A 24,048-nucleotide genomic window follows, 5' to 3' on the forward strand; every position below is an offset into this window, starting at 1 on the left:
TATTCCGACTTTTTAGCTCCAAATATTCTGACTTTTGTGCTTAAAATAAATGTAACGACACATTTTCACAGTCTGATACTTCAACAGTTTAACAACAAACTGAGACTTTCTCCACTTGATAAATGATCTTGTATGTAATTCATGGCTCAAGTCAAACGGGATCAGAAAATCAGTAGTCTCTCCCCGTTCACTACCGGACACATTTTTCCCAAATTAAGGCCCCATGGCGGTCCACAGGAAGGGAGCGGGACTCTGCCTCTCTATTGGCCTGGTAGCTCTGTCATTTTACACCCCGAGACCTTCACACACACTTCATTAGTTTGTCTCCATTTGATAACCATCAGTCATCACTTGATTTTTACTTTCAGTCTTACAAAGTGAACAGTGTCCTGTAGCCCAGAGCATCCATTAAAGGTATCTTTGTTTTTAAATCAACCTGGACTCTATTTTTCCCATGTTTTTGTGTCTAAGTGACTGATGGGAACAACAATCTTTGACATTAGTCCAGTATTAAGTCAGCATCCACTAAAAGTTCTGTTGTTGCTGCTGACAGACTCAGATTATTATTCTAAGTGTCTGACAACATTATGAAAGGATCCCTACAGAGATAGATCTTTTAGTTAAAGAGTAAGATCCTTTTAGTTTAACATGAAACAGCCACGAAATCACCATCACCAAACTACACCAGACTCCATGTAAATAATCAGGACTTTTATCATCGTAAAACACACTTCATTCAAAGTGGTCAGAAACTAAATCAAACTATGAAAAGCCGTCTTGGTTCATCTTTCCACTGTTCCAACAATCACCACTCTGGTTTGGTTGAAATAAACCCTTAATTCACCCATTTACATGTGGAGATATGCTGGCTCTATACACGCTAAAAGTCCTGATTATTTACATGGAGTCTGGTGGAGATATGCTGGCTCTATACACGCTAAAAGTCCTGATTATATACATGGAGTCTGGTGGAAATATGCTGGCTCTATACACGCTAAAAGTCCTGATTATTTACATGGAGTCTGGTGGAAATATGCTGGCTCTATACACGCTAAAAGTCCTGATTATTTACATGGAGTCTGGTGGAGATATGCTGGCTCTATACACGCTAAAAGTCCTGATTATTTACATGGAGTCTGGTGGGTTTGGTGATGGGGATTTCGGGGCTGTTTCATGTTAAACTAAAAGGATCTTCCTCTTTAACTAAAAGGTCTATCTCTGTAGGGATCCATCCTATAATGTTGTCAGGCACTTAGAATAATAATCTGAGTCTGTCAGCAGCAACAACAGACCTTTTAGTGGACGCAAATCACTCAAAAACATAAGAAAATAGAGTCCAGGCTGGAAAAATAAAAAATAAATGACGCTTTAATAACTCTTACTAAAAACACATTCTAACTCCCAGGTGTCTAGTAACTTTTCTGTGGGCTCAGTAACTAAACACACCATGTCCATTAGATATTAAACAAGGCCAAGTGTCAACTAAACCCAAACAGATCACGGTGCCTCCCCCTGCCTCTCCACAGATGGTGGGCGGGGCTCAGCTGGGCGGGGCAAACACTGATTGGTCCAATTCTTCCTCACAGGGAGACATCCATGAGGATTTCTGCACTGTGTGCAGACGCAGTGGCCAGTTGCTCATGTGCGACACGTGTTCTCGTGTTTTTCACCTGGACTGCCTGGATCCGCCCCTGAAAACCATTCCTAAAGGCATGTGGATCTGTCCAAAATGTCAAGATCAGGTAATCACAGCAGCCGCGACTGATCCTGAGTCAGGGGGAGGGGATGAGAAAGGGCCAATCAGAGTCAGTAGCTGTACGTGACGGCCTTCTGCCACACTGTGTCCTGATCTTTTGGGACTGTTCAATCCTTTGTAAGCGTAAACATGATGCCGTTTTTTTTGTGCTTCTGTCCCACTCATTGTTAAAAGATTGGCATCTCACATCCATCCACTCCATTTGCTTGTACCCCTGTCTCAGCGTCACCACAGGGTGACATTTGGCTACATTTGTCTCCCACCCCCCCCTTAAATCTTTTTTTATTTCCAAGTCTCTGCCTCTGTGACAACTGCGAGCTTCTCTCTGCAGATCCTGAAGAAAGAAGAAGCCATTCCCTGGCCTGGCACGCTGGCTATCGTTCATTCCTACATCGCTTACAAAGAAGGTGACCTTTTAGATTGTTTTGTTTGTCTCTCCAAAACATCCGCTTGGAACCGACCGATCGATCGGTCGATTGGTCATATGTGCAGATACCGAGTCCCAGTCCGATGCTTCAGGGGTTAAAGTGGGCCGGAACGATCCATAACGGCGTTGTGGCACCTTCGAATAACAGGTTCATTTGGGTGCATTTACACTGCTACGTTTCCCCCTCTCATTCCCCCTGCTCTGGTGTTTCCCCCTCTCATTCCCCCTGCTCTGGTGTTTCCCCCTCTCATTCCCCCTGCTCTGGTGTCTCCCCCTCTCATTCCCCCTGCTCTGGTGTTTCCCCCTCTCATTCCCCCTGCTCTGGTGTTCCCCCCTCTCATTCCCCCTGCTCTGGTGTCCCCCCTCTCATTCCCCCTGCTCTGGTGTTCCCCCCTCTCATTCCCCCTGCTCTGGTGTTTCCCTCCCTCCCCCTGCTCTGGTGTCCTCCCATCCCCCTGCTCTGGTGTTTCCCCCTCTCATTCCCCCTGCTCTGGTGTTTCCCCCTCTCATTCCCCCTGCTCTGGTGTTTCCCCCCTCTCATTTCCCCCTGCTCTGGTGTTCCCCCCTCTCATCTCCCTGCCTGGTGTCTCCCTGCTCTGGTGTTCCCCCTCCTCATTCCCCCTGCTCTGGTGTTCCCTCTCATTCCCCCCTGCTCTGGTGTCTCCCCTGCCCTGCGTCCCCCTCCCTCCCCCTGCTCTGGTGTTCCCTCTCATTCCCCCTGCTCTGGTGTCCCCTCTCATTCCCCCCTGCTCTGGTGTTCCCCCCTCTCATTCCCCCTGCTCTGGTGTTTCCCCCTCTCATTCCCCCTGCTCTGGTGTTCCCCCCTCTCATTCCCCCTGCTCTGGTGTTTCCCCCTCTCATTCCCCCTGCTCTGGTGTTTCCCTCTCATTCCCCCCCTGCTCTGGTGTTTCCCCCCTCTCATTCCCCTGCTCTGGTGTTTCCCCCTCTCATTCCCCCCTGCTCTGGTGTTTCCCCCCTCTCATTCCCCCTGCTCTGGTGTTCCCCCTCTCATTCCCCCCTGCTCTGGGTTCCCCCATTCCCCCTGGTGTTCCCCTCTCATTCCCCCTGCTCTGGCGTTCCCTCTCATTCCCTGCTCTGGCGTTCTCTCATGCCCCTGCTCTGGTGGTGGAGACATTTGGTAATCTGCGGGGTTGTGTTTCAGTCTCAACGGCCTCAAACGGAGACCTTTGGCAACGCCGACACTGGCGCCAACGTTTCTCCTCCTGATTGGGTCTCATCGGTCTCGACGTCTCGTTCTCTGAGACTTAAAGCTACTAACTGTTCATGTCCAGTATACCAGGATGATGAGGAGATATGAGGTTTTGGGCGTGTTAGTTTAAACAGAGATTAGTTCTTCTACTGGAGATAGAAACACTCGGTGCACCGAGATCACTTTGGGCTCCAAACTCAGACTCTTAAAAACCAAAACGTAGCGCTGGAGATGGAGCCTAAGTGTCCCCCCCCCCCCAACCTGCCATTTCCCACTTTAACCCCTGCGTGTATTTGCCAAGTTAATAATGGTGCAGTTGCGTTAACCTTTTGGAGCGATACCGCTTCCTGGAGTTCGGTACCGGTACCTTTTTTCGGTAGCCTACTTCTCTCTAATAATTTCTAGTAATAAGTCCAAAATGTATGTTTTTAGGTAGAGGGAGATCAGCTACTGTCCCTTAAACCAATACTGTATGTTCAACTTCACTAACTATGTATTGATCAGTATTAAATGTATCTGAATGTAGAAAACGTTTCACTTCATGCTAACCGAATGTGTCTCTAGCTTCAAACAAGCTAGCGCGACTCGCTGATTAGCTGCTAACGCTAGCTTTCGGGGCAGATGGTAAATCTCTATTTCTACACCACTAACCAGGCTCAAAATATCACCAAACTTCATCGGTAGCATAATGAGGCTCCCTACATGTTAACCGAAGCATTGAGAACATTGTAAGTGTACAGACAGTATATTAAAAAGAGAGATTATAAAGACCGTAGCGTTAATGTTTACATGCGGCCGCCATCTTGGGAAAACAGTCTCGACCAGTCATCCCGTAAACATGAACGCTACTGTCTTTATAATCTCTTTTTAATAAACTGTCTGTACACTTACAATGTTCTTAATGCTTCGGTTTACATGTAGGGACCCTCATTATGCTGCCATTACATTACCAGTGCCCCGACGACTAGCGTTATAAGCTAATCAGCGGTTTTCGCTAGCTTGTTTCAAGCTAGAGACACATTAGATTAGCATGAAAACATATCCCAGAGAACGGTCGACTCTGTACCCATGTGTTATTAAAGGAGACTCCCGGTCTATCCCCCCCCCGTAGCTCTGTTGTGTGTAAATGTGGAGAGCTGTCAGTAGAGAAAAACTAAACCAATCAGTGCTGCCTACACCGTGTTAGCCTCATGCTAGCGTTAGCACCCAACAGGCTTAAACAGGGCAGGTTTTAAACCTGTTTTTAGCCTCTAAACAGGCTCTAAATGTCATTACCAGAGCTCCCCATGTGCAGTGATTCCTTCTGAGGGAACACAGGGAATCTGACTGCTGTAGATGTGACAGAAAGGCATAAACGTTGTTAATCCAGCCAGCACATACCTCTGTTTATTTCCTGTTTTCCTGTCAAGTCCACACTAGTCGATTGTCGTACATACAATCCAATATTCCAGTCAGATTCCCTGTGTTCCCTCAGAAGGAATCACTGCACATGGGGAGCTCTGGTAATGACATGTTGAGCATGTTTAGAGGCTAAAACAGGTTTAAAGCTGCCCTGTTTCAGCCTGTTGGGTGCTAACGCTAGCAGGAGGATAACACGGTGTAGGCAGCACTGATTGGTTTAGTTTTTCTCTACTGACAGCTCTCCACGTTTACACACAGCAGAGCTACAGGGGGGAATGGACCGGGATTCTCCTTTAACCCCTAGGTTCATTTTGCACTGAATAGTCCTTTAATGGACTGGGTCTGGATTGTCTTGTCGTTCGGTCTGGATGGGGACTTTGGTCCAGACTTTGAGAAACCCTGGTGTAGAATTTACTGACCCAAACGATCAGATGACTGCCGTTCCCCGATCAGTTAAAGGCCACCCATAATCGGCTCCGATCCGATGCTTCCCGGTCCGATCGGGACATCCCTACGTGGAGCGACTGCAGACAGCTGGCCGGGGAGATTTAACGGTTGAGTTTTGTGTTTCTGTGCTGCAGCTAAAGAAGAGGAGAAACAGAAGCTGATGAAATGGAGCTGTGAACTGAAGCTGGAGCGAGAGCAGCTGGAGCAGAGAGTCAAACAGCTCAGCAACTCCATAACGGTGAGAAACACAAACACGCTTTCCGACCGGAGGGATTTTTGACGTTCCTAGAACCCTTTTTTTCTCCTGTTCTGACTGGACCAATTTGGGGATTATTAAGGCCGTTACACGCCAACCAGACGGCCGACCGTCGGCAGAAAAGGCAGTCGGACTGATCAGTCTCCCCGAGTTGGTCAACAAAGTCTCTCGGAACCAAGGGGGTGAGCTTCGCTCCGCAACGCGTAGCTCCTATGGCGCCATTCTGATGCTACCAAGCCATCACCTCCCGTTAGCATCCCGTTAGCATCCCGTTAGCATCCCATTGACTCCCATTCATTCTGACGTCACTCTGACAGAGAATACCTTTACATCTGAAGAGTTTAAAGACTCTATTTGTCCGTTGTTTATTTCTAAAGAAACACGACAATGTATAAAAGGCTCCATTACCTTGTAGCTCACGTTATGGCTCCGTAGCAGACGTTTTTATAACAATAGGCTAACGATTGGGTCATAACCACGAGACTTCCTGTCTCATAGTAGAGGAGTTACCGTATAGTACAGGAGAAGCTCTCAGGCAGTTTGGACTTCCATCAGCTGTTTAAGTGTAATGACTAATGTTAACTATCATTTTAGTGATCAATAATGAGCCTGTGTCTATGTTATCTCCTTACATATACCTACGCTCTCCGTCTCTGCTAGATTGGGAATGATTGAGATTTCTCTTGGCACAGCTACCAGAAGACTTCCAACTTTCAGACAGGTTGCTCACGTCACATCTACGTCTTCAAGCTCAGTTGGAGGCTGCTCAGTAACGCTCAGCCATCACCGGGAAAGAGCTTCTAACGTCCTTCACTGGTCTCCGTCCAGAGACACGGGATCTGGTGGTCCATTATATACTGACTATGCTCGGAACACACCAAAGCGACGAGACGCAATACATCTCCATAACAGCAGGCGGCGCTAATCTGTAGTGTGTAGCTGCCATAACTCTTTCAGCTCCTACTTCAGGGCAGGGTCTTTTCCACATAGTCGTGGTTAGATAGCTGTGACTATAATAACAAAAGGTCAGTCCCTATGGCCACTTGGCCACTTGGCAAAACCAGTTTTGGGGGAGAGTAGTTAGTAGAACTGTTTAGAAGTGGACTGTTCCTATAACTACGTTCCTCTAACTACATGGCCAGGAAGAGGCTTTAGAGCTGAATCCAAAAACAACAACCACACATGGCCCTGTTTCTGGGCAAAAAGATGAATGGATTTTTATGAAAAAACAGTAAAACTAGTGTGATGTCAGCTTGTTAAATGTGAATATTTTCGTTCCTACACATAATGTTAGTTTGAAAACGTTGTTCAACATTTTTTGGCCCAAATGTAACTCTGTGTTGTTGTTTGGAAGTCTGGTTTTTCCACAGCTGTGTCCGTCATAATTCCAATATAGGGGATCTTGTGTTATATTTCAATCAATCAGGGCGGGCAGTCGGTCTCAATGACCAATCTGATTGGTGGAGAGCCAACCCGGAAATGACGAGCGGGATGAGTGAGACGAACGCCTCTCAAAATCTGACGAAAATCTTTTCATTTCGATCATATTCTGAACGAGCCGCCATGATGGTCGGGGAGCAACCAGACCCAGGTGACGCGTTCGTCCAATCAGCTGCCGGTTTTAATTTTTTGGGCGACAATTCAGATTAGCGTCGCCTGCTGTTATGGAGACGTATTACGTCTCGCGCACGCGCAGAACGTACGCTCAAGTCAGCGTCTCCTCCGGTGTGTTCTGAGGCACCTCTGGACCTCGGGGAGACGGTCGGCCGTCGGGTTGGTGTGTAACGGCCGTCGAGTTGGTGCGTAACGGCCGTCTGGTGGGTGTGTAACGGCCGTCTGGTCGGTGCGTAACGGCCGTCTGGTGGGTGCGTAACGGCCGTCTGGTTGGTGCGTAACGGCCGTCTGGTTGGTGTGTAACGGCCGTCTGGTTGGTGCGTAACGGCCGTCTGGTTGGTGTGTAACCAGAGGCCGTCTGGTCGGTGTGTAACGGCCGTCTGGTTGGTGCGTAACGGCCGTCTGGTTGGTGCGTAACGGCCGTCTGGTGGGTGCGTAAGACGGCCGTCTGGTGGGTGCGTAACGGCCGTCTGGTGGGTGCGTCACGGCCGTCTGGTGGGTGTGTGACGGCCGTCTGGTGGGTGTGTGACGGCCGTCTGGTCGGTGCGTAACGGCCGTCTGGTCGGTGTGTCACGGCCGCCGTCTGGTTGGTGTGTCAGGGTCTTTACAGCAACCAGCAAGTAAACAAAGTGCTTCACATGAAGTAACATCAATAAAACCTAAAAGCAGGAATAAGGGAAATGTCACAACTCTGCTATGTATTAAAAGCCATTCTAAATAAATAAGTTTTGAGGGTAGTTTTAAAAAAGAGCTACGTCTTTTATATCAGCATCTCAGTGTCAGATCTGACCTTGTTGTTGTTGTTGTTCTCCTTCCTCTTTCATTAGAAATGCATGGAGACCAAAAACAGCATCCTGGCTCGCCAGAAAGACATGCATCTCTCCCTGGAGAAAGTCAAACACCTGATTCGCCTCATCCAAGCCTTCAGTTTCAACCAGGCTGTGGCAGAGACAGACGGTAAGGACGTCAGCGCCCACGACAGTGTCAGCGCCCACGACAGTGTCAGCGCCCACGACAGAGTCCAGGATGGCGCATCTGAAGCAGCAGACGCCTCTGAAAAAGCTGCAGTCGCATCCGAAGCTGCAATAGCTTCTGAAAAAGCCGCAGTAGTCTCTGAAAAAGCTGCAGTCGTCTCTGAAAAAGCTGCACCAGAAGCCAACTCTGTGGAGAAAGTGGCAGCTGGGAGCTCCGCGACAAATAGCAGCAGCAACGCTGACGGAAACGAGAAACAACAAGAGCACGACGCCGCAGGGAACAACCAGACAGCAGGAAGTGGAGACGCAGACAGCCAGGCTGTCCTAGAAGACGTCGGCATCCTGACGGCAGACACCAGCCCCGGTGTCGGGGCGGAGGGGAAGGGGGGGCCTGGGGGGGGCGGGGGGAGGGGGCGACGAGGTTGTGTCCAAACCCGAGACTGAGGCAGCTCCGCTGGTTGACATTCCCGCTCCCTCAGCGGCCGCGAGTGTCGCTACGACCAACGGTACGGCCGAGCCAGCGTGCGCTGCTGATCACAGTCCCGCGGGAGCCTGCACCAACAACGGCAACACCAACTCTGAGAACAAGATGGCTGCCGTCAACCATCCAGAGACGGCGGTGGATCAGAAACAGGACGAGATCACCGACCGTGACGGCAGCGGCAGCAGCAGCAGCAGCAGCAGCAACAACAACAGCAAAACCTCAGAACCCTCCCAGCATTGTTTGCCAGCTCTCGTCAGCAGTTTGGACAATAAAAAGTAACGCTTTGTCTCTAAGAATTGCGGGAATTCAAACATATATATAAAAAAAAAAACAGACTTTTGCTTGCACCGCACGGTGCCCTGAAGTTGCCAATCTGTATAAATGTTGTTTGTTTGCATTGTATCGTCAGACTGTGTCAATGGTTAGATATCCAGCCCCCGGCTCTGGAAACACGGCGACCCCCCCCCCCCAAACCCAGAGCGGCAGGGGTGCAGGTACGCTGTCGTTCCAGTGTCGGCATGCCAATTAGTGATAGACGTCAGTGGTGGGAATGCTCGAAGGGAGATTTAGTTCATTATCACACCAGTGTGTGCCTGTTCAGTGGCTCCTGCGTTCTCTCGGTTGGGAGGGGTGATGGTTTTCAAACGGAGAACAAACATCTGTCGGGGGTTACTGGTCTAAAAAACAGTGTTGTGATTATGTGAGTATGAAAAGAAAGCCTGTTCATCCCCTCGTCCCAACAAACTAAATGTGAACAACCTTCGTCTTCTGCAACTTTCCCTGATCTCCTCAACCCTAAACATTAAACAGTAAGTCTCGTCTTTAACCCCTATTCTTCCCGATCTCACCCTCCCCCAACCTGTCCTATCCAGTCCAGCAACAATCCAATGTGACGTCCCTCTGAAACCCCCCAAAAAAAACGCTTCAAACTAGCAAGCTCATACTACGTTACGTATGAACTAGGGGTGTCGATTTCAATTTGTATGTGAAAATGTATTGGAATGATCTAGGTTAGGGTTATCTAATGTGCAATTTATATAATAAAAGATCGATACTGGGCGTTCGTGTATTGCTATCGTATTTCCACGGAAAATAACTCGATACCGTGCTGTATCATTTTTTTCATCCACCCCTGCTCCTTATGTTTTCCGCACCTTTAAACTAACGCCCCTAATCAGTCCACAAACAATAAAACCGTGTCCAATCAACAACCCTAACGTCTGAGCCCGACAGTAACGTCTGAGCCCGACCGTAACGTCTGGAGCCCGACCGTAACGTTTGAGCCCGACCGTAACGTCTGAGCCCGACCGTAACGTTAAACTCAACCCTAACGTTTGAGCCCGACCGTAACGTCTGAGCCCCACAGTAACGTTTGAGCCCGACCGTAACGTTTGAGCCCGACCGTAACGTTTGAGCCCGACCGTAACGTCTGAGCCCGACCGTAACGTTTGAGCCCGACCGTAACGTCTGAGCCCGACCGTAACGTCTGAGCCCGACCGTACCGTCCGTAACGTCTGAGCCCAACCCTAATGTTTGAGCCTCACAGTAACGTTTCAGCCCAACCCTAAAGTTTGAGCCCGACCACTACGTTGTACCCCAACCCTAACGTTAGTGTAACGTTTGAACCCAACACTACGTTGTACCCCAACCCTAACGTTAGTGTAACGTTTGAACCCAACACTACGTTGTACCCCAACCCTAACGTCAGTGTAACGTTTGAACCCAACACTACGTTGTAACCCAACCCTAACGTTAGTGTAACGTTTGAACCCAACACTACGTTGTAACCCAACCCTAACGTTAGTGTAACGTTTGAACCCAACACTACGTTGTACCCCAACGTTAGTGTAACGTTTGAACCCAACACTACGTTGTAACCCAACCCCAACCCTAACGTTAGTGTAACATTTGAACCCAACACTACGTTGTACCCCAACGTTAGTGTAACGTTTGAACCCAACACTACGTTGTAACCCACTCACCTAAAGTCTCTCCCAGTCCCCAAACAACCAACCAAACCAAACCCCCTTTAAACTAACTCCCAAATCCTGTTCAATCAACGACAGAACTTCGACCAAAAGCCTTCCTCTGGTGACTGAACCCCAAAAGTAACTACCCCAACCCTAACATTTTAACCCAATTACCTAAAGTCTCTCCCAGTCCCCCTCCCACCCCACCCCCTCCCAGGCAGAAAGACGCTGAGCGTGGCGTTCAGTGCGTACGGAGGACGAGGTAGAACAGGCGCCGTAGCCTAACAGATGTTTTAAGTGGTGTCGGTCAAGTGTAGTGATTGAGTTTTTCATTCGTGAGTCAAGTGTGTCAACTGTGAGCACTAAATGTGAAATTGCAATATTGCAATGTCAACACACACACACACACACACACACACACACACACACACACACACACACACACACACTATATCTGGGCTGTGTTTCTTTTTTATAGGAAAAGATATTCAGGTCTTCCTAGTCTTCAGAATAAGTGCTTTCTGTTCCTGAAACCTGCTGGACTGGCATTATCAACACAAAAAGGAGTCTTCTTTTTAGAAGTGGTGATCTTTGAAAAAAAACCATTCTGTACATTTCTGTTGAATCCTGAACTGCCAAAATGATGTTGTCTCCAAATTCAGCAGGGACGAGTCCGCTTACTGTATTGAAAGATCAAATCATTGGCGTTTGTAAGATAACGATGCAACCGTTTCAGACCATTGGAAGTCCCCAGATTTAGACGACAGGAGAGCTTATTAAAACCATAACACGAAAGGAACTATTTTTTTTGTCCTTTGAACGGAGGGATTTGTTGTCGCGTCTTCAGACGGATCTCTAAAATAAAAAAAGGACAAGACCGCAAATCCTGAGATTAAAGCACAAGCTTGCTGCATTACAAAGAAGTGCTGAAGAGCTTTTTGTATGTTAATATGGAATTAAACAGAGTATGCATCTCTTTGTTGTGATGTGACTTATCCCCACATTGCCAATATTTTTCTAGGAGGAAATCCAAAACCCTCTGTGTCTGTGTGACTTTAAGTGGAGTCGTTGGGCGGTTAGACTAGCATCTCTTTCCTTTTGGGGAGCATGTCTGGGCTGAAATGTGACGCTGTTGTTGGTTGGCTTGGTGGCTGTCGGTCCGTTGGGGGTCGTCTGTCTTTGTCCGGTGAACTGATCATGACTTCTGGCTTCTTGTTGGGTTCGGGGCATTAACAAAACCCTGGCCTGTTTCTTCACGGGGGCCTCTGGTTTGTGCTTGTTTTGTTTCGGGTTCTTTTGTTTTTTTTGTGCAATATTGGAGAGCTTTTGCTTACATTTTTAGTCGTCCAAAAACACATTCACCCCCCAAAAGGTTGAAGGTGTTCAAGGTGCAACTCTTCAAACAGACAATTTACGTCAAAATACTTTTATTTTGTGTTGTCTGTTTTATAAACGAGGAATTTGTAGCCATGCTAGCAGCTTTAATCGGTCAGTCGGTCGGTCGGTTGGTTGGTTGGTTGGTTGGTTGGTTGGTTCACCACTTTGATCCAGACTGAAATATCACATCAAGTACTGGAAGGATTTTCACGAAATTGAATATGGATATCTGCGATAAAGCCTAATAGTTTGTGTTGATTCATTTATTCCTCGACATCCACCAGCTGGCACACGTCGTCTCAGATATTCATCGTCTCCAGAGGAAGAATTGTATAAACTTTTGTGATCCTCCGTGAAATATCTCAACGATTCAATGGGTTTTCATGAAACTTAGTACAGATATGCGCGATGCCATAAGGATAAATCCTAACCGTTGTTGGTAAGGACACGCTCACAGTTAGAGGAAGAATCATATTAACTTGTGAGATCTGCAGGCTTTTTATTTTATTTATTTTGGGCTTTTCCGCCTTTTATCGATAGGACAGCTTGGTGAGAAAGGGGGGAAGACATGCAGGAAATCGTCAGAGGTCTGACTCGAACCCTGGACCTCTGTGTCCGAGGCATAAGCCTCAAAGTATATGTGCGCCTGCTCTACCCACTGAGCCAACCCGGCCACGATCTGCAGACTTTTTTATCAGGTCAATATTGTGTCCAATACTTTGGTTTGTCACTACATTCCTGCAGAACTAAAGACACTTATCAGACTCAGCTGGACTTCAGTTTACTGTTAATCAGACGCAGAACTTTCCGCAGATTTTCAAACAAATATTTAACAGATTAAAATAAAACTTACAATCTACCCAAAGTAGAAAAAGTCCTCTAAATACTGCAGATTTTCATTCTGGATCACAGCTATAAACTGTAAGCTTCTGTTTGGGTCTGCCGATGATAATTGGTGAACACGGTGAACGTTAGACCTGCCGAACATGCTACCGTTAGCATTTTAGCTGAGCTGAACAAAGCTGCTAGCACGACTGTGGACTCGTGGAACAGTTTGAAACTCTAAAACAAGAAAAAGCTGAGTAAATGTGCACACGATTGCGGGGGTGAAAGCGCTGTTGGGTGACTCTGAAACGAGCTGTTAGCAGTGTCTTTCTGTTCATATCATACAAACTCTTTGTAACTGAATCATATCTGACACAAACACCTAATGTTGTCTGCCATCAGCTGTACAAACTGCCTTCATTCAGAAGATTTTAGAAGAAGTAACGAGAGAAAAATCTCCAAATATTTCCAGCGTGTTCAGCCACAGTGTTGTCTTGATAAATGTAATATTTGATGGAGAGTTTGGAAAGAAAAAGACCGGCCAGGAATGCAATCCTAACACAAACATGTCCCCCCAATTTCCTTTCTGGAATCCCATTCTGTGTGTGTGTCTGTGTCTGTGTGTGTGTCTGTGTGTGTGTGTGTGTGTGTTTTTGTCGGCTTCACTCCCGGGATAAAGCAGAGCAGTCATGTCTTCACTCAACAGGTTTTTCTTTTTATCGAAACGAGCCCGAGCATTTAGTTCCAGATAAACTGGACCTCTCCCTCTGTACAGTAGGTACCTCGAGTGCCTTTCTTTCTTCAAACAGCAGATACGATTTTGTCTCTTGACTTGCACTGTGACTTGTAGAATCTCCCCAACCCTCCAGATAACCCTCCCAACCCGAGCCCAAACCCGCCGAGAGCCGGTCCCTTCACCTCAGGCTGCCAGTCGATGCAAGTGGAAACTACATTTCATATTACGTTTTTTTTTGTGTGTGTTTTGTTGTTCTAGAAGTTGCCTAAAATGTTTTTTTTTTTTTTTTTTCCTCTTTTTTTTTTTTTATGTGATTTTTAAACCTTTTTACATTTAAGAAGAAAAAATAAGCCGCGGGTTAGAGCAAAATGTCAGAGGTAGTTTAAAAAAAAAAAAAAATCTGGCTGGCTCGCCAAGTAGGAAAGACAGCTTTGTTAAAAGATCAAAAAAACGGCTCATGGAAGAGAGTAAAGTACTCGGAAAATGGCTGAAAACAGTCATGACAAAAACCATATCCAGGCACTCCAGGTTGGTTATAAAAAGTGATATATATTTTACTTTCTTGCCCAATTAATTAAAGGCCTTTATCACTTTTTGTAACCAACCTTTTAGTGCCTGGATGGTTTCTTTGTTGAGTCCTAGTTCTTCCTCCTTTTCCAGGAAAGACGGATTGTTGCTGCTGAGACCATTTGTCTCAGCATTTGTTTTGCGATGCACTTTTAGTTCGACCAGTATTATTATTATTATTATTATTATTATTATTATATATTATCGGAGTGTAAGAAACGGGATCTGTCAGCGTGTTGAATTTTTAGTCATGAATCTGGTTCCTGGAGGCGTGTTTTAGTCCGGATTCTTTTCCTTTTGACTCGCTCATCGTTGCCTCTGTGCTGTTGGTTTTTCTTAAGTTTCGTACGGATGCGTCTGCCAAATCCATAGGGCTGGGTTTAAAAAACAAACAAAAAAACGTTCTGATTGAAATCCATCTTCATTTCAACGGCACGATTCATGAATCCCCGAGATGGATCTTTTAAGAGGCTCCGTTTTTAAAGCAATAAGGTTTTATTGGAAAATGTATTCGACGCGTTTGTCACTTTTTTCAAGGTTTTAATGGACACTTTTTTCCGAGTATTTTTTAGCAGTATTTTCAAAACTCATTGAGTTTTTGTCTTCTTTTTCGAGTTTTTTTTGTACCATTTTTTTCGAAGTTTTCCCTAACCAAAACTATGGATGGAGGCTACCATAAAAGGCATTCATGTTCTGAGACACATATATCTATACACACAAATATCTCGACAACAATTTCATTTATCCCGTGAAATGGCTCAACATCCACCGATGGCACACAAATTGGCACAGATCTTCATCATCTCGCTCACTGTTGTGAACCTCCAGCACTTTCTCACTCCCAGCTCGTAAAATACGGACCTTTGGTCAGGTGCCTTTGTCGTTGTTTTTGACGCTAAAAGTCTCCTTTAGCGCCATATTACGTGCTTTATCTAAACGTGCTTGGTCGGGACTAATTGGCGTCCCTTTTGACGCAGTTAAGGAAAAGCTCGTAGGTGGGCTTACGTTTCTGTGACACGCGGAAAGAACGGGACGGTTGAGTTTAGGAAAAGCACGGAAACGTAAGCCGACCCACGACGGGAAGAACTGGACGGTTAAAGAAGAAAGCGACTTTAGGAAATCCGCGGGACATGATCCCCGGTCTCCTGGGTGAAAGTCTGACCCATCCTCCCCCCCCCGACCAACCTCCCTACGCGGAGTTTCCTCCTTACGTACTCCTCTCTAAAGCCCCGTGTAGCTGCTGCTCTCACCGGTACGTTCTACAAACACGCTGAAGGACGCTTTTTTTCGTCGCTTCAGACGCTGACAGCGTCCAAATGTCTGTATTTTAGTTCGGAGTGAGAACGGTTGGAACCTCTGACTTCATACGGTGAAATATCTGAACAACTATTGGATGGATTTTCATTAAACTTAGAAAGTACGGATAGCTGCGTTGCTGTGAGGATACCGAGTCCTTAAACCCTGAGATGGCTCCGGTCTAAAAGCTGGAGTCAAGATATTTGTGTCATATGAAACTAGACGATCTGAGGAATCCATGTCGGGATAAAAAAACCTTCGTTTTTCTCTCTTGGCGAGGGGAAAGACTGGGTCGGCCGTCTCCACGGATGTTTGGCTTTAGGTAAACCGTTGAAGAACATGTTGTCTGCGTCTTTAGTGTCAGTTCTTAACGACAACACTAATGTTTTTAATATCGCAGCAGGTTTTGTACAATTTACAGCGTTTAGTTGTCTGAGAATCTCTCTTCCGTCTCCAAGATAAACCTGTGATGTAACGGCAACTTCTCCCGGATCGGAAATCATCAGCCCGAGTACTGATACGCTCTCGTATTTTCCATCCAAAGACTGACTCAGACTAAACTAACAGTCCTTACAAAAACTTAGAAACTCTTCCCACTGTGCAGAAAAACAAGATCTGAATCAATTCACAATGCACAGCGTTCGTTCTCTGAGAATCTCTTTTTAATATCTGAGATAAACTGGGATTGGAGCTGAAATATCTCAGGTCGCGTCCCGTAATCCCCTCCCAAATAATCTTTTCTGGGCGTTTTTTCAATGGTTTTTTTGGGGCTTTTTCGAGTGTTGTTTTAGCACTTTTTTCCGACCTTTTTCTCGTCTTTCTGGCGTTTTTTTTTCAAAGTTTTTCTAAACTTTTTCCGATGTTTTTGTCCCTTTTCTTAATATTGTGGCGAAACCCTAAAAACCCACCGGGGCTGACGTTTTAGTTGCGTTTTCAGTGTTTTTCTTGCTTTTGGTCGAGGTCTTTTTGGATAATTCTTTGGACATTTATGTCGCTATTCTGGAGGGTTTTTTTCCGAAGTTTTTGTCGCCCTTTTTTGAAAGTTTTTTGCACTTTTTTTTCCAATGTTTTTGTCTCTTTCATCAATCCATGCAGACGTGTGGATTGAATCCACACGATAAAGCCTAATAGTTTTGTGTTATTATATCCCCCCCCCCCCCAGATAGTTTGAGATCTCACCCCCCCACCCCTCCACCCCCCCCCCCCAATGTTGAGCCCAAAGTTACACCCTTGCCTGATCCAATCGTATCACATTGAATCAGGGAACCCAGCCCTGAACCCGGAGCCAACCAACGTGACTCTGCGACCGGACGTAGAGAGCAGACTGAGCCACAGTTAGAAACGTCTTTCCGCTCCGTTTTTTTAGTGGAACGCATGCCTTGTTATGCAAGATTTTATACAAGATTTGTCAAACTGTTTTAAATATGCATTTGTGTTTTTGTTGTTACGTTTTTATGTGAAACTCAAGTCACCTTTTAGTTTTCTCTGAAACATTCTCGCCGTTACATCCACGTTAAAGAAGGCAAACATTTCTTCCTGACTATCTGTTTTTGGCTCCTTTTTAGTTTAGATTTAATTTGGCTGGCTCGCCACGCTGAATGTTTGAGGGCAGCGCTCGCTTTCTCTTCAGTCTCAACGTCAATTAATCCGAAGTACGCACTGCATTTCTGTTTCTGTTCGGAAGCCTTTTTAACGTCGTCGATGCATATCATTTTAGGGATGGAACGATGTGCTCTAACGGGTCAGGATTTTAAGTTCCCGATACGATTTTCTCAGGATCTTTTCACTGACAGAACGAGCCGCAGACAAATCTTACTTTATTTCTATAAACTGTGCAAAACAACAGATGTGTCCTCTTAATAACTCAACAACTAAATAAATAGAAACTCATCTCTTCAGACGAATAAACTGAGAAGACGGAGCGACAGTGAAGTCAAGCAAGTGAAATCTAAGGTAGATTATCAACCCAGGATGTTTAAAAAACTGCATCCACGTTCCTTTTTGTCATCTTTTACACATTCATATCCATGTCCAACCGACTCCCGATGCATCGTTGCATCCCTAATCTCCGTTTGGGAATTAATTTTCTGCTTCACAAAGCTGGAAGAGGGTCATTCTGTCGGCAGCTGAGAGCTTTTCACTTTGTGTTTTTAGTCTTTTATGCATTTTAAAAGGACAAAAAAGTTCATTTTCCAGTTTCCATTTCTGTGTAGGGATGCACTGAATCCAGATTGTTGGGGTTCTGCTGAGTCCTGAACCCCCTGGTTGAGGTTCTGCTGAGTCCTGAACCCCCTGGTTGAGGTTCTGCTGAATCCTGAACCCCCTGGTTGAGGTTCTGCTGAATCCTGAACCCCCTGGTTGAGGTTCTGCTGAATCCTGAACCCCCTGGTTGAGGTTCTGCTGAGTCCTGAACCCCCTGGTTGAGGTTCTGCTGAATCCTGAACCCCCTGGTTAAGGTTCTGCTGAGTCCTCGTCCCGTCCTCAGTCCATGAACACAGTCAACACATTAATGAAGTAAACAGTGACTGTCCTTCCTTTGCCGTACCTGAAGTTGCTGCATTCTGGCTGCTGTCTGTAGATTCCTTCATGCTCAGCTGGTATTCTTCCAGATGTTTCATACCAGATGTTGTAACAGCGGTGATGTTGTGTATTGTTTAGGGTCCTCGCCACCACCAGACTAATCAGCATTGCAGATTGAACATGTAGCTGGACTTGAATGGCCTTCTTTTGACTGAAAGTACTGCCAAACAACCCTTTTTCTGCTCACCAGTTCCATTTCCACTTCCTCTCAGCCTGCTGCATTGAAGCTCCACCTACGTAAACACCTTCCTGTAATCAACGGCGCCGTCATCACGGCGACCAGCGTAGCGCGGAGTGACAGCGTAGGGTTCAGCAGAAACCCAACCCCGTCAAAAAGCCCAATATTCAGCCCAATCAGAAGCCCGATCCTGGATTCGGTGCATCCCTGGTTTCTGTGGCGTATCTTGTAAGAGTAGTTCGCTCCGACTCCAGTTATTTTGTTTTTTAAAAGCGAAGTCATGATTGTGGCCTTCTTAGTATTCTGTCGATTACATGACGTCATCCCGTTAAAACGCCATCCCATCCTGTCCGGATCCAACTGTACACCTGAAGCTTCTTACCTCATCCACAGCTGATTCCATACGGGGGCGGGTGGTGGTGGTGGTGGGGGGGGGACGGTGTGTGTATGTATGTATGTATGTATGTATGTGTGTATGTGTGTGTGTGTGTTGAGTGAAAAAAACAAAAGAGGAAAAAAAAAAAGTCTTTTTTTAAATCTTCCATTTGGTGAGATGCATTGTAGCGATTATGAATACAGAAAAGGTTCACCTGGCGTGCTGAATAATGTGTAAATTGGTACTTACACAATCTGAATATTTGTATAATTGTTTGTATTTTTTCATAATGATTTTGGAAAGGAATGTGTTTATTTTTTTGACTTGTGTTCCAGATGTGTCTTCTGTTGGCCTGACATTGTGACTGGTCTGGTTTCTGGATTCTTACCTCTCTGTATTGAGCCTCTTCTGTGATGAATTCTTTGTACGCAGTGTTTTAGGAAAATACTGTAGGGAACATGGGGAGCAGTTGATATTAGGAGCATTTGATCAATTTGTATTTATTTATTTTATCATTTTGTTAATAAATTGTGAAAAGCATCGTGGTGTGTCTCGTCTGTCCCGAAGCAAAGGGGTCTTCAAACCTTTTTTTCTAGCTCGTGTTGTCTTCTCGTCAACGTTTGGTTTTTCTGGGTGAAAATGTGGAATTACAATTTTTTTTTTTTTTTTTTTTTTTTTTTTCAACGTTTTCGTCTTTTGTCTCAATTTCTACTTCTTTTTTTCTAGTTTCGTTTTTTAGGTTTTTGTACATTTCTCCCAACATTTCATCTCTTTAATTTCTACATTTTTTTTCTCGTTTTTTAGGTTTTTGTCGTTTTTCTCCCAAAATTTTGTCGCTTTAATTTCTACGTTTTTTTTCTTCGTTTTTTATGTTTTTGTCGTTTTTCTCCCAACATTTTGTCGCTTTAATTTCTACGTTTTTTTTTTTTTTTAGGTTTTTGTCGTTTTTCTCCCAACATTTTGTCGCTTTAATTTCTACGTTTTTTTTCGTTTTTTAGGTTTTTGGCGTTTTTCTCCCAAAATTTTGTCGCTTTAATTTCTACGTTTTTTTCTCGTTTTTTAGGTTTTTGTCGTTTTTCTCCCAACATTTTGTCGCTTTAATTTCTACGTTTTTTTTGGGTTTTTGTCGTTTTTCTCCCAACATTTTGTCGCTTTAATTTCTGTTTTTTTCCGTTTTTTAGGTTTTTGTCGTTTTTCTCCCAACATTTTGTCGCTTTAATTTCTACGTATTAGGTTTTTGTCGTTTTTCTCCCAACATTTTGTCGCTTTAATTTCTACGTTTTAGGTTTTTGTCGTTTTTCTCCCAACATTTTGTCGCTTTAATTTCTACGTTTTTTTTCTTCATTTTTTAGGTTTTTGTCGTTTTTCTCCCAACATTTTGTAGCTTTAATTTCTACGTTTTTTTTCGTTTTTTTAGGTTTTTGTCGTTTTTTCTCCCAACATTTTGTCGCTTTAATTTCTACGTTTTTTCTTTTCGTTTTTTATGTTTTTGTCGTTTTTCTCCCAAAATTTTGTCGCTTTAATTTCTACGTTTTTTTTCTCGTTTTTTAGGTTTTTGTCGTTTTTCTCCCAAAATTTTGTCGCTTTAATTTCTACGTTTTTTTTGGGTTTTCAGTTTTTGCGTTTTCTCCCAACATTTTGTCACTTTAATTTCTACATTTTATTTCTCGTTTTTTAGGTTTTTGTCGTTTTTCTCCCAAAATTGTCGCTTTAATTTCTACGTTTTTTTCTTTAGTTTTTTAGGTTTTTGTCGTTTTTCTCCCAATATTTTGTCGCTTTAATTTCTACGTTGTCGTTTTTCTCCCAACATTTTGTCGCTTTAATTTCTACGTTTAGGTTTTTGTCGTTTTTCTCCCAACATTTTGTCGCTTTAATTTCTACATTTTTTTTCTCGTTTTTTAGGTTTTTGTCGTTTTTCTCCCAACATTTAGTCGCTTTCATTTCTATGTAGGTTTTTGTCGTTTTTCTCCCAACATTTTGTCGCTTTAATTTCTATGTAGGTTTTTGTCGTTTTTCTCCCAACATTTTGTCGCTTTAATTTCTATGTTTTTTTTGGGTTTTTTGTCGTTTTTCTCCCAACATTTTGTCGCTTTAATTTCTACGTTTTTTTTCATTTTTTAGGTTTTTGTCGTTTTTCTCCCAACATTTTGTCGCTTTAATTTCTACGTTTTTTTTTTCTCGTTTTTTAGGTTTTTGTCGTTTTTCTCCCAACATTTTGTCGCTTTAATTTCTACATTTTTTTTCTCGTTTTTTAGGTTTTTGTCGTTTTTCTCCCAAAATTGTCGCTTTCATTTCTACGTTTTAGGTTTTTGTCGTTTTTCTCCCAACATTTTGTCGCTTTAATTTCTATGTTAGGTTTTTGTCGTTTTTCTCCCAACATTTCGTCGCTTTAATTTCTACGTTTTTTGGGTTTTTGTCGTGTTTTTCCCAACATTTTGTCGCTTTAATTTCTACGTTTTTTGGGTTTTTGTCGTGTTTTTCCCAACATTTTGTCGCTTTAATTTCTACGTTTTTTTTTCATTTTTTTGGTTTTTGTCGTTTTTCTCCCAACATTTTGTCGCTTTAATTTCTACGTTTTTTTCATTTTTTAGGTTTTTGTCGTTTTTCTCCCAACATTTTGTCGCTTTAATTTCTACGTGTTTTTTTTTAGGTTTTTGTCGTTTTTCTCCCAACATTTTGTCGCTTTAATTTCTACGATGTTTTTTTTGTCGTTTTTCTCCCAACATTTTGTCTCTTTAATTTCTACGTTAGGTTTTTGTCGTTTTTCTCCCAAAATTGTCGCTTTCATTTCTAAGTTTTTTTTCTTTGTTTTTTAGATTTTTGTCGTTTTTCTCCCAACATTTTGTCGCTTTAATTTCTAAGTTTTTTGGGTTTTTGTCGTGTTTTTCCCAACATTTTGTCGCTTTAATTTCTCCGTTTTTTGGGTTTTTGTCGTGTTTTTCCCAACATTTTGTCGCTTAATTTCTACGTTTTTTTTCCTTTTTAGGTTTTTGTCGTTTTTCTCCCAACATTTTGTCGCTTTAATTTCCACGTTTCTTTTTTCTCGTTTTTTAGGTTTTTGTCGTTTTTCTCCCAACATTGTCGCTTTAATTTCTACGTTTTTTTTTTGTCGTTTTTCTCCCAACATTGTCGCTTTAATTTCTACGTTTTTTTTTCGTTTTTTAGGTTTTTGTCGTTTTTCTCCCAACATTTTGTCGCTTTAATTTCCACGTTTAGGGTTTTTGTCGTTTTTCTCCCAACATTTTGTCGCTTTAATTTCTACGTAGGTTTTTTGTCGTTTTTCTCCCAACATTTTGTCGCTTTAATTTCTACGTTTTTATTTATTTATTTATTTATTTTTTTTTGTCACTTTAATTTCTACGTTTTTTTTCATTTTTTTAGGTTTTTGTCGTTTTTCTCCCAAAATGTTGTCGCTTTAATTAAATTGATGGTGTCCTTTGATACTAAGCCACTATGTACGTTCATATATCATGTTTAAATGTCAAACAAATGTGTGGAAAGCAAAGTGAACCCTTAAGATTAACTGTATTTGTTGCTGCTACCTTACAGGCCAGTGTGCATGTCATAAATGTTGCTGAGGTTGTTTTTTTTTTGTTTTTTTTTTACAAATAGGCCGATTTATCTTTGCTAATATGTTGGATTCATCATGTCAAAGAATTGATTTCCTTCCGCTTTGGCTAGCGAGAGCTTCGAGACAGGAACGACAGGAGTTAAGGGTCTTATAGACTGGACGCAGCCCAGCTGGCGCGTGCAAATGTGACGTCATGGGATCGCCACAATGTGACGCTGTTTATACCCGCGCTGGTGGTCGCGACACTAGCTGCAGTCTTCTCCTGAACAGAGGGGGCGCTAATGAGCAAAGGCTACAGACGTTGCTCTTTCTACAGACTAGAAGAAGGAGAAAAAGGTAAACAACGGCAGAACTGGCAGCAGCGTTCACGTCAACGCTTGGATCTGATTGGATGAGCTCCTTGGTGGGATCAGGCCTTTCATTCACCATAAAGAGCTCATCTTCACCCAGGACGTTAACCAGAGAGACCTGCAGTCACTCTGAGAGTCCTGGTCACGTTGTTGGACGTTTGACGTCACGATGGCGCGCGCCCCCTTGGATGCGGCTAGTGTAAAACACGCTTTAGAGAGAGGATCACATGCAGCAAAGTGCCCGGGGCTGGATTCGATCCCGGACCCGGACCCGTGCTGGATTCGAAACCGGGCCGCTGCGTTAATTTCCATTTTTTGCTACTTCATACGTCTTTTCTTTCTCTTTTAAAAAATGGTATTAAGTAAAGATACAATAACCTTCTCTTAATACATCCATAACAATAAGCCATCGTTCAGTAAATACATCCATGACAAACATGAACAATAAAGGGTGTATACAATGCACATTACAGAGGTTGTAAGGCATTGTAGACATTTAGAATCAGGACGGCTTTCTTATGTGTCAGTCATTTTAAAGTTTAAATATAATTTCACGTTAAAAACGGCTCTGTTTGTTTAACGGAGTTAAAGAGAGGATCACATGCAGCAAAGTGCCCGGGGCTGGATTCGAACTCGGACCCGTGCTGGATTCGAATCCGTGCCGCTGCGTTAAGGGACTCCGCCTTGATACATCTACCCAGTCGGTACCACCCGGTGTTCTCCAAGTCTGTTTCTCTTCCCCCCCGAATAGTGTTTCCCTCTTGTTAATATGCGGAGTGCCCATAATATCCATTTCCTTTTATGGTAGCCCCCATCCATAGTTATGGTTAGGAAAAACGGCGAAAAAATGCCAAAACATTACTTTTAAAAAGGCGACAAAAACTCCGAAAATATTGCTAAAGAAATACTCGAAAAAAAAGTCGAAAGAATTGTCCAAAAAAACCTTGAAAAAGGCAATAAAGACTCGCAATAACTGGCAAAAAATACTTTAAAAAAGGTGACAAAAACGTGGAAAATATTGTACAAAAAAACTCGAAATAGGCGACAAAAAACTCCGAAAATATTACTAAAAAATACTCTAAAAACTCGGAAATAATTGTCCATTAAAAACCTTGAAAAAGGTGACGAACACGTCGAATATATTTAACCAAAAACTCCTTAAAGAAGGGGAGAAAGACTTGTTATTGTTATTATAACCATAGTTATGGTTCTGGATCAGGTCTGGCTCGTGTGTAGGTAGGTAGGGGGAAACCACGGATGAATTAGGGGGAGATACAAATCGCCGTGACAACAGTCTTTAACACCGTGGCATCTAAAATAGAAAACTAACAATACAAATGAAAACAAAAACATGCGTTTAATATATCTGCTTTAAACAACGAGACCCACTTGCAAACACATCACGGATAAAATACGGGATAAATAAAGTTAAGACCTATCGTCCTTTGAAAGTAGGCAAGAACGGAGGTTTTATACGGTTTAAATGGTTCTCTGTGGCTTCTACCTCTCCGGCCAGCAGAGTGGCGCAGCGGAAGCGTGCTGGGCCCATAACCCAGAGGTCGATGGATCGAAACCATCCTCTGCTAGTTTTATTTCGCAGACGAAATACAACTTCCTTTTTCGTCCACTTTCTCATAATAATAATATTATTCA

At 43.8% G+C, this 24,048-nt stretch overlaps 1 protein-coding gene, 1 long non-coding RNA gene and 1 other non-coding gene across 3 annotated transcripts in view; all 3 read left to right on the forward strand.

Annotated features, from left to right (window-relative positions):
* phf21ab (PHD finger protein 21Ab) overlaps window positions 1-9,628 on the forward strand; it is a 56,106-nt gene extending 46,478 nt beyond the window's left edge. The window contains 5 exon segments of the mRNA XM_078256308.1: window positions 1,587-1,742; window positions 2,088-2,163; window positions 5,376-5,479; window positions 7,939-8,486; window positions 8,488-9,628. Coding sequence (XP_078112434.1) covers window positions 1,587-1,742; window positions 2,088-2,163; window positions 5,376-5,479; window positions 7,939-8,486; window positions 8,488-8,848 — 1,245 coding nt within the window. The 3' untranslated portion in view covers window positions 8,849-9,628.
* Window positions 9,629-10,456: 828 nt separating this feature from the next.
* Window positions 10,457-19,014, forward strand: LOC144521735 (uncharacterized). Its single transcript, XR_013502349.1, has 2 exons — window positions 10,457-17,765; window positions 17,797-19,014. It is a non-coding gene; the product is annotated as an uncharacterized LOC144521735 (long non-coding RNA).
* A 4,895-nt stretch (window positions 19,015-23,909) lies between these two features.
* trnam-cau (transfer RNA methionine (anticodon CAU)) lies at window positions 23,910-23,981 on the forward strand. The gene has a single exon. It is a non-coding gene; the product is annotated as a tRNA-Met (tRNA).
* The last annotated feature ends 67 nt before the right edge of the window (window positions 23,982-24,048 follow it).

The sequence above is a fragment of the Sander vitreus genome, chromosome 8 (genome assembly GCF_031162955.1).
Source record: "Sander vitreus isolate 19-12246 chromosome 8, sanVit1, whole genome shotgun sequence".
In the NCBI taxonomy this organism is placed as follows: domain Eukaryota; kingdom Metazoa; phylum Chordata; class Actinopteri; order Perciformes; family Percidae; genus Sander; species Sander vitreus.